At 46.4% G+C, this 10114-nt stretch overlaps 2 protein-coding genes across 5 annotated transcripts in view; one reads left to right on the top strand and one right to left on the bottom strand.

Annotated features, from left to right (window-relative positions):
- The window catches only part of STRN3 (striatin, calmodulin binding protein 3), a 134012-nt gene extending 132463 nt beyond the window's left edge, over positions 1-1549 (bottom strand). For both annotated transcript variants that reach the window (XM_011994756.1, XM_011994757.1), the window contains exon 1: positions 932-1549. In XM_011994756.1, coding sequence (XP_011850146.1) covers positions 932-1213 — 282 coding nt within the window. In that variant the 5' untranslated portion in view covers positions 1214-1549. The remainder of the gene's footprint in view (positions 1-931) is intronic.
- The window catches only part of AP4S1 (adaptor-related protein complex 4, sigma 1 subunit), a 90493-nt gene continuing 80513 nt past the window's right edge, over positions 135-10114 (top strand). Inside the window, exon 1 of one of the 3 annotated variants that reach the window (XM_011994760.1) lies at positions 135-322. The gene's annotated coding sequence lies outside the window, so the exon portion shown is untranslated. Of the gene's footprint in view, positions 323-485; positions 814-1625; positions 2349-10114 lie in introns of those variants that run through there. The other 2 variants (XM_011994759.1, XM_011994761.1) reach the window with 2 other exon arrangements.

Genomic DNA, 10114 nt, shown 5'->3' with positions numbered 1-10114 from the left:
TTCCAAATGTGTAGCCTATCAAAGGTTCACATCATGAGGATCGAGTCAAGCTCAACTATGAAGGGTCCTGAGAACATCTCACTTCTCCTGCACAAGTAACATGATATAACTACATTTCAGTTCAAGCGAATATTAAATCTCTTCAGTCGTTTCATAAGTACAGCATCGATCGTCTGGTTGGGTTTTTTTATGGATAAAGAGATGAGGAAAGGAGATCTAGTGAAGAGTACTGTGAAAAGAAAAATTCAGTGCTGAAAGCGTTGATGAGTCACTAAGTAAGGAATAACTACACAGAATCCAAGTGACTAAGGCAGCATCTCAGGTAAGAAAGTACTTAAAAAGTTGACGATGGGAAATAAAACTTCACAGGTCAGTCCCAAGTCACTGTGCACCGTAGCAGCCCAGGAAAGAAGCGTGGCTGTCAAGGGGCAAGTGCGTACCAAGACTCAGGGAGGGGGCCAGATACGCCAAATCGGAAAGGGGGGTGGTCCGGAAAAGGGGGGTAAGATGCCTATCCTAGTCATTCTCGTCAGGCTCTTCATCTCAAGAGGAACAAACAAGAGTAAACTCTGGGTCGAGAGGCCCCAAACCGGACTCTCCCACAGAAAGGTGCTCGGCCCCAAGCCCCGGAGACCCGGGAAGGCCGCCTCCGGAGGAGCCCCCGCAGACGCCATACTAAAAGCCAAAATGGCTGCCTGGAGGAGGCCCGCACCGCGTAGCTAGTGAAGGTTGGGGAGCAAGCTTCTGCGGGAAAGAGGGAGGGGGACTCCAGGAAAAGCCGTTGAGAGGACCATCACACCCCGAGCAGCACAGGTAGGTTCCGCTCGGCCTCCCAAGGCACCGGCTCCGGCTGAGGGGAGTCCCCGGCCCCACCCCCCGGCCGGGAACCCAGCCGCCGCAGCCGTCCCGCACACCGACCCCAACGAGGTACCTGCAGTTCGGCCCGTTCCACCTCCCAGTGCGCCCGCTCCATCTCGAACCGAGCCCACTCGTGCTGGATGTAGTGCAGTATCCCCGGGATAGTGTACTGCTGCGGCCGGGACAGCTCGGGGCCTGCCGCGGGACCCGCTCCCTCGGAGGCCGGAGGACCCCCGCCGCCCGCCGCTCCGTTCCCCCCCGGCGAAAGGCCCAGGTTCCCCCCAGGTCCCTGCTGCTGCCGGGGAGGGGCCGCCATCCCCGGGCCGCCACCACCGCCTCCGGCAAGCTCGTCCATTGTGTGTGGGGCCCCGGCCGGGGCGCAGGGCGAGACGCCGACAGCTGGGGGAAGGGCCGGAGAGGGTGGCCCCGCGCTGCCTGCGGGGCGGAGGCCGGCCGGGAGAGGGGCGGGGAAGGGGTCGTTACTGTGTGCCTGCCGTGGGTCAGAGCAGGGAGCTGCCGGCCGCCGCCATTACAGTCCCTCCTCCATCTGCCCGTCTCACTCACTCACTTTAGGGGAAGGGGGGCCGCGGCGGGAGGGGTGAGGGGAGAGTTGGGAAGGGGATAGGCGGAGGGCCGTCACTAGCGCACAGCATGCTGGGTAGCGAACGCAGCCTCACGCTTAATCGCCAAATAGAGTCCGGCCTCACCCTACGCCGGCGCACTGAGAACGCAGCCCGGGTCGCCGTTAGAGGGCGGGGAAAGAGCTCGGGCTCCGCCTCTAGGCCGGCGTACTGACCCGGTGCGGTGTCTGCCGGCAGCTACAGGGCGCCGGGACTCCGACTCTGGCTTTTGGAAGCGAGGCGGCCGTAGGCTTCCTGGTTATCAGTTTCCTTCGAGCAGGCCGTCCCCAGGCGCAGTTTCCTTCCCAAGGGTCTCTCACCCATGTGCCGGGTTTCGGAGCCGGTTATTAACCTGGCTGGTCGCTCTGGCCGACCGCAGCCCGTCTCGGATTCCTGACGTTTCTTTTTCATTCTTTGGGTGTTTCAGGCAGTCCCAAGGGTGGGCCCTCTTTCCCTTCCTGTCACTGGCTCTGTCTCTGGTTTCTTAGCACCAGTCAGTTCTCTTCTGGCAAATAGCCAAGATCCTCCGGCTGTGGTTACTGATTCCTCCTCTCCGTCTCGAGCCTGGGCTTTGGTCCCGTTTCTGTGCGCTGGGTCGCGCGTCGTAACTTATTCCACTTTGCGTCCCCTCTTCTTTCCTTTTCTGGAATGGGTTGTGTTTCGTGGGGTTGGGAGAGGGGGAGGAGCGATTTTTTTTTTCTTGGGAGAAGAAGAGGTAGTGAATTCATTTAGATCTTGACGATGGTAGGTAGAGGGAGAAAAGTTTGAAGGAGACTGGCTAGACTAACAATTTGATATCTTAGAAATGAATGGGCTCACAAATATTGTCATCAATAGACTATTTTGATCGAAACAGAAAATAAAAGCATTGTGAGTACAACTTAAAATCCTAGATGGATGTTCTCCTGGGTCATTAAATGTTTAAGTGAATATGGCCGGATGCGGCTGCTCAAGCCTGTAATTCCAGCACTTTGGGAGGCCGAGGTGGGCGATCACTTGAGGCCAGGAGTTCGAGACTAGCTTGGCCAACATTGTGAAACCTCATTTCTATTAAAAATACAAAAATTAACCGGGCGTGGTGGCGCACGCCTGTAGTCCCAGCTCCTGAGGAGGCTGAGGCACGAGAATTGCTTGAGCCCAGGAGACTGAGGTTGCAGAGAGCCGAGATCGCATCGCTGCACTCCAGTCTGGCGACAAAGCGAGACTCCGTGTCGGAAAAATTTTTTAAAAAGTTTGAGTGAATGTAATATACGCATAAGAGACAAGGCTAATATTTTAAGTACAATCGTGGGTATTTTTATGTGCTTAGTTTCCTAGAAAATATCGTAATGCACTAGAATGTTTCTAAAAATTAATATAGCTAAGAAGCATTTGTTTGAAAAATAAGACAAAAATAATTAGCAACATAAGGAAATTAGGTTCGGTAATTATATTAATAGCGATACAAGAAAATTGCATTTAAGATCTGTTACTTTTTAAAAATTTTTTCTTTGTTGCAAAAGCCAATAAAACTTGTACTATGGAGTATGCACTACCAACCAATCAGGAAGTAATTTCAAAGAGATAAAGTAATTCATCTTATTTTATCACGTCTGCTTTACTGTTATTACAGTATAATGGAAAGCAGATTGGACTTGTTACTCATGCTGCCATGTTTTATTTATATATGAAATGAGATATTAGATCGTAGTACTATAATGCTAGGGACTATTTCTTCAAATTATTATTTTATTTATTATTTTTTTGAGACGGGGTCTCACTCTGTTGCCCGGGCTGGAATGCAGTGGTGTAATCTCTGCTTATTGCAACCTGGAGCTCCCTGGCTCAGGTGGTCCTCCCACTTTAGCCTCCTGAATAGCTGGGACTACAGGCATGCATCCACCACGCCCAGCTAATTTTTGTATTTTTTGTAGAGACGGGGTTTTGTCATGATGTCCAGGCTAGTCTCCAATTCCTGGGCTCAAGTGGTCCACCCCCGTTGGCTTCACAAAGTGTTAAGATTTCATATTTCTTCAAATTATCAAAGTACTATTTATCTTATAGTTACCAACATACAACCTGTTTATTCATCCGATTCTTTTTTAGGGGGCCTCATAGCACTTAAAAAGCTTGGAAAGATTATGCTGCCTCAAAGACATATATACACACACACACACACACACACACACACACACACACACACAAAGAGACATTTGTGGCCGGGTGCGGTGGCTCACACCTATAATCCCAGCACTTTGGGAGGCCGAAGCGGGCAGATCACTTGAGCTCAGGAGTTGGAGACGAGCCTGGCCCACGTGGCAAAACCCTGTCTCTACCAAAAAAATACAAAAATTAGCTGGGTGTGGTGGCACTTGCCTGTAATCCCAGCTACTCCAGAGGCAGAGGTGGCAGTGAGCCGAGATCATGCCACTAAACTCCGGCCTGGGCAAAAGAGAGAGCGAGATTCCATTCCAAAAACAACAACAAGAACAAAGAAAACCATCTGTGAGAGTGGGTGACCTGATGATAGCATCAAAAGAAGACTAACATGCACACTTATGTGTCCCATTGGTACCTTGAGCTTAAGGAAAGACTGGACTTATTATCCTTTTTGCCTCCTCACCTACCCTCAAAACAAAAACAAAACCTCTACTTCTATTATCTACCTTATTAAGTGACACTACATCCAAACTTGAAGCCTAGCAGTCATTCTAGCACCCTTCACTCAGCCCCCACAATCCAATTTCTTTCTCAGTGATATCTTTCCTATGGATTCTATTATCTCTCTATACTTAGTTTAAACCTTCCCACCTCCGTTCTGCCCCCACTTTGCACTATCACTGCTGCCTAATTGGTCTTCCTAAAATGAAGATATGATTCTGTCATTCCTCTGTTTAACATAGTTGAGTGATTTCTAAATTTAGAATAAAGCCGAAATTTTAACATAGCATATAAATAGATCTAGATCCACCCTATAACCTAATCTACCGTAACACCATCATGCCACCTCATTCTTCTCTTCAGCCAAACTGCACTGTTTTTGGTTCCTCAAATGTATAATGCTATTTCATTCCACAGTGATTTAACACATACTGTGCCCCATTGACTATCTTCAAAACTCAGCTCAGATCGGGCACAGTGGCTCACACCTGTAATCCCAACACTTTCGGGGACGGAGGTGGGAGGATGGCTTGAGCCCCAGGAATTCGAGACCAACCTGGGCAACATGGCAAAACCCCGTCCCTACTAAAAATACAAAAATTAGCCAGAGTGGCCACGTGAGTCTGTAGTCTCAGCTACTCTGGAGGCTGAGATGGGAGAATCACCCGAACCCAGGAGGTCCAGGCTGCAGTGAGCCATAATTGATTGCATCATTGCGCCAGTGCACTCCAGTCTGGGCAACAGAGCAAAACCCTGTCTTAAGATAAACAAAACCCTCCCCCCAAAAAAACTCAGCTCAAGCGTTACTTTGTCCAAGAAGCCTCCATATCCCTGAATTCTTTAGAATCACTATTCTATTCTAGTAGCCTCCCTCCTATGCTTATCTCTTTTTTTCTTTAATCTTTTTTTTTTTTTTTCTTTTTTGAGACTGGGTCTCACTCTGTCACCCAGGCTGAAGTACAGTGGCACGATCTCGGCTCACTCCAGCTTCAGCCTCCCCGGCTCAAGCAATCCTCCCACCTCAGCCTCCTAAGTAGCTGGGACCACAGGTATGTGCCACCATGCCCAGCAAATATTTTTGTATTTTTTGTAGAGATGGGATTTTGCCATGTTGCCCAGGCTGGTCCTGAACTCCTAGCAAAGTGCTGGGGTTACAGGTGTGAGCCACTGCACAGGGCCTTATCTCTTTGATACTTATTACACTGTATTTACACCATCTGTGTACTGATCAGTAACACTCATACTAAACACTCCAAAAGCAATACTTACACATAATGAGTACTCAATTTTTGTTTTATTCCTTTCTATTTTTTGTAGAGAGGGAGTCTCACTGTGTTGCCCAGGCTGATCTTGAACTCCTGGACTCAATCTTTCCTCCCATCTCAACCTCCCGAGTAGCTAAGACTACCTGTACACACCACCACTCCAGGCTATTTTTTGTTTTTAATTTTTTGTAGATATGGGAGTCTCACTATGTTGCCAGGGTTGGTCTCCAACTCCTGGCCTCAAGCAGTCCTCCTTCCTTGGCATCCCAAAGTGCTAAGATTACAGGCATGAGCCACTGAGCCCAGCCCATTTTTTTTATTTTTTAAGAAGTATTGATTGGCTACGACTTTTCAGGTGCACTACTGCTCCCTGCTGATCCACTATGACCCAGACACGTAATCTCTGCCTTCACAGAGTTTCTCGTCTAATTTTAGGCAAATTACTTAGCACCAGCCACTCTGGCTTCCTCAATATTTTGTCCTGATCTGTCTTGAAACTACCTTTCTTGAAACTTCAAGTGTGCTGCCTATTTAAAGAATTACAATGGAATGTGTCTACGTTCATTTTAATCATGGTTTTATAAATATCAATAATCCAATTGATATGGTTCGGCTCTGTGTTCCAACCCAAATCTCATCTCCAATTGTAATCCCCACGTGTCAAGGGAGGGAGGTGATTGGATCATGCTGTTCTCGTGACAGTGAGTTCTCAGGAGATCTGATGGTTTTATAAAGGGCTCTTCTCCCTTCACTTTCTCCTCTCTCCTGCCCTTCATGTAGGATGTACTTGCTTCCCCTTCTGCTGTGATTGTAAGTTTCCTGAGGCCTCCCTAGCCATGCAGAACTGTGAGTCCATTAAACCTCTTTCCTTTACAAATTACCCAGTCTCAGGGAAGTTCTTTATAGCAGTATGAAAATGGACTAATACAGCAGTCTTTGACTTCATCCTTCCTAGACCGTAAAGTCATTTATCTGCAGGATTGCAGCCTCGTAGAAGGGAAGGACCTACACCCCTCTCTTTCAAAACTGTACCCCAAGAGTCTGGGAAAGGGTGGATCTTCAAATGTTTGATGAATAAGTCAAATTTAGACTAGACTAATACGAATATTTTTTCTTCATGTCTGTCATTTTTATTAGTTGTTACTGTCATTATACCAGTTGTCTCTTAAGCTTCAATAACCAGAACTGCCCTGAGTTTTAAAAATAAAGAATGCCAATATTTCCTCCTCTATTGGAAAAATATTGTGTAATGTTGTGCTTTGGTTCATGATTCCTGATGACACTCGGAGCGAGCTTCTAGAATCTTGTCCTCCATAGATAATGAGCTCACCCAAGCCACATTATCACCTACAACTCACCTAACTGGAACTATCACCCTAAACTGTGGCTGAGTCATTTCCTCTCTTAAAGCTCACCTTTGAAACTTCCTATTTGTTCTGTCCTTTCATCAGTCCCGTTCATGCCTCCTCCATGCCCATAAGTTCTCCCAGTTTCAATCTATTGCTGATAATCTTCAACAATGCCTGTTTGCCAGCCTGTGCAACATGGGGAGACCCCGTCTCTACAAAAAATAAAACAATTAACTGGGAATGATGGCAGGTGCCTGTAGTCCCAGCTACTTGAGCCCGGGAGGTTGAGTCTGCAGTGAGCTATGATCACACCACTGGGTGCCCAGCCTGGATGACAGAGCGGGACCTTGTCCCCCCGCCAAAAAAAGGAAAAAGAGCTGGGCGCAGTGGCTCACGCCTGTAATCCCAGCACTTTGGGAGGCTGAAGCAGGCAGATCACCTGAGGTCAGGAGTTCGAGACCTGCCTGGCCAACATGGTGAAACCCCATCTCTACTAAAAATACAAAAAATTAGCCAGATGTGGTAGCAGGCGTCACCTTTGAAACTTCCTAAATAGGGCATCTAATCTTAGACACTGTGTGCTTATTCTATTTTGAACCAGAGAGGGACTTGTCATATTTTATCTACATGTGTTATGTCAACAAAGATAGGTTAAGGAATTCCAGGCTTTTAAATAAATCAGGAGTAGATAAAACTCAGATGTCTTCTTACCAGTTACTACAATACTTGATGTTCAAAGAGTGTTGACCCTGCCTGTAAGGACTGTATAGCTCCCTGTAATTACTCACCCAGAATGTGCAGTTTTGCTTTTTTTTTTTTTTTTTTTTTTTTGAGACAAAGTCTCACTCTGTTGTTGCCCAATTTGGGGTGCAGTGGTGCAATCTCGGCTCACTGCAACCTCCACCTCCTGGGCTCAAGCGATTCTCCTACCTCAGCCTCCCAAGTAGCTGGGACTATAGGCATGCACCACCATGCCTGGCTAATTTTTGTATTTTTAGTAGAGACAGGGTTTCACCATCTTGGCCAGGCTGGTCTTGAACTCCTGACCTTGTGATCCGCCCACCTCAGCCTCCCTAAGTGCTGGGATTACAGGCGTGAGCCACCATGCCCAGCCTTGTACAGTTTTATATCTTGCTGTCTAGGTACCTGGCATCCTTCTACCAAAGAGTTCAAATCAATTCACAAACACTAGTCATCTTTTTCGCATCATCTGCAAAGGCTATAACAAGTATTCTTATCTCCACAGTGAAGAAAGAAAGCTGAAGAGCTCTTGATCACTTCAGTAAGTCCTTAGTAGAAGTTCTCGCTCTGGCTGGGCGTGGTGGCTCACGCCTGTAATCCTAGCACTTTGGGAGGCCAACGCGGGTGGATCACCTGAGGTTGGGAGTGCGAGACCAGCCTGACCAACATGGAGAAACCCTATCTCTACTAATAATACAAAGATTAGCCAGGCGTGGTGGCGCATGCCTGTAATCCCAGCTACTCAGGAGGCTGAGGCAGGAGACTCACTTGAACTTGGGAGGTGGAGATTGCAGCGAGATTGCCCCATTGCACTCCAGCCTGGGCAACAAGAGCGAAACTCCATATCAAATAAAAAATGAAAAAATAAAAAAAAAGAAGTTCTCGCTCTGAGTGTATATGTGTATTTGGAAACTAGAAAGTCTCCCTGCACAGTTCTGCCTACTGCCATCCTATCAATGGGTTCAATATTACTGTCTCTGGTTCTCAAATCATTTACGTGTTTGAAACTATTTTTAGATAGTTTTGGGGTGATCCAGTCACTCAGGGAAATTACATAGTGTTTAAATTTTTTTTTTTTTTTGAGACGGAGTCTCGCTCTGTCACCCAGGCTGGAGCGCAGTGGTGTGATCTTGGCTCACTGCATCTCTGCTTCCCGGGTTCAAGCAATTCTCCTGCCTCAGCTTCCTGAGTAGCTGGGACTACAGGCGTACGCCACCATGCCCAGCTAATTTTTGTATTTTTAGTAGAGACAGGATTTTACCATGCTAGCCAGGCTGGTCTTAAACTCCTGACCTCATGATACACATGCCTCAGCCTCCCAAACTACTGGGATTACAGGTGTGAGCCACTGTACCTGGCATAGTGTTTACATTTATAAGCAGAGAGAGCAAAGTATTAGACCCCAGAGAAAGATCTTTAAGAAGAGCTGATGTGTTCAGTAACCAAAGAAGCAAAATGTTTAATGCACGTGGTACAGAAAGGAGGCAGCTTTGACCTGCACCATACTTTAACCTGCCAAATAAGATCTACTTCTCATTATAGTGATTGGCTTTGGCTAAGAAAATTGTAGAAACATAGGCAGGGCACTTGAACCCTTTGGATAAATATTGTAAGGAAAAGAACCTTCACAGATTATAGAAAATAGATACCAAACCTTTAGGAAACTCAGCATGCTGTATAAAATTTTAGTCCAAGTTCATTCTGGAATTGTCTCCTGGGTAATATGAGTAAGAAAAAAATAGGCTGTGATAATATTGTTTAATAGCTAACTCATAGAGATGTCAAAATTGAAAAGGAAAAAAAAGATTGCCTGGAGCCAAGTCCCTCCTGGACATTGGCTAAAAATGAACAACCAGGTCTGTAAACGTAAGAGCAAAATGACTGGAAAATGTGACTGACTGGGAAATTGCCAAAAGTTTGCTAGGTAATAATTTAACAGGCTTGGTTTGTCTGACATTGAAGCAGCAGGGTGAGTGTTCCAAAGAAGGACACCAAACATGGACACCTGGCCCAGTAAATCTATGCTAAAGACAGTGTTCCTTTGGAGAATATGTTAAATTGGCAAAAAGTCTCAAAAACATATTTTTTATAACAACATATTTTAAAATGATGGTAACCTTTAGTTTTGGCTTTCTGTTAATAGAAAGTACATGACAATTATCTCAACAACAAAAAAAGACTGAAGAATTCTTTTTAGGCACTTAAAATAACTCCTACTGCTCTTTGCTTCTTTTGTTTTATAGTTTTTATAGTTTTATAACAATTGGATATTTTAAATTGTGTTATATAATGTTGTGCCTAGACTTTTTTTGTGGGGGGGAAACAAAGTCTTACTACATTGCTCAGGCTGATCTTGAACTCCTGGCCTCAAGGAATCCTCCTGCCTCAGCCTCCCAAAGTGCTGGGATTACAGGCGTAAGCCACTACACCTGTGCCTGGAAGTTTTGTACCTAACTTTTTTTTTTTTTTTTAGACGGAGTCTTGCTCTGTCATGCCCAGCCTGGAGTGCAGTGGTGTGATAATGGTATGGTGCACTGCAACCTCCGCCTCCCGGATCCGAGTGATTCGCCTGTCTCAGTCTCCCAAGTAGCTGGGATTACAGGCACCCGCCACCATGCCCAGCTAATTTTTTTTTTTTTTT

Source organism: Mandrillus leucophaeus, unplaced genomic scaffold, assembly GCF_000951045.1.
Source record: "Mandrillus leucophaeus isolate KB7577 unplaced genomic scaffold, Mleu.le_1.0 Scaffold460, whole genome shotgun sequence".
Lineage (NCBI taxonomy): Eukaryota > Metazoa > Chordata > Mammalia > Primates > Cercopithecidae > Mandrillus > Mandrillus leucophaeus.
This window is presented reverse-complemented; position numbering and strand designations above follow the sequence as displayed.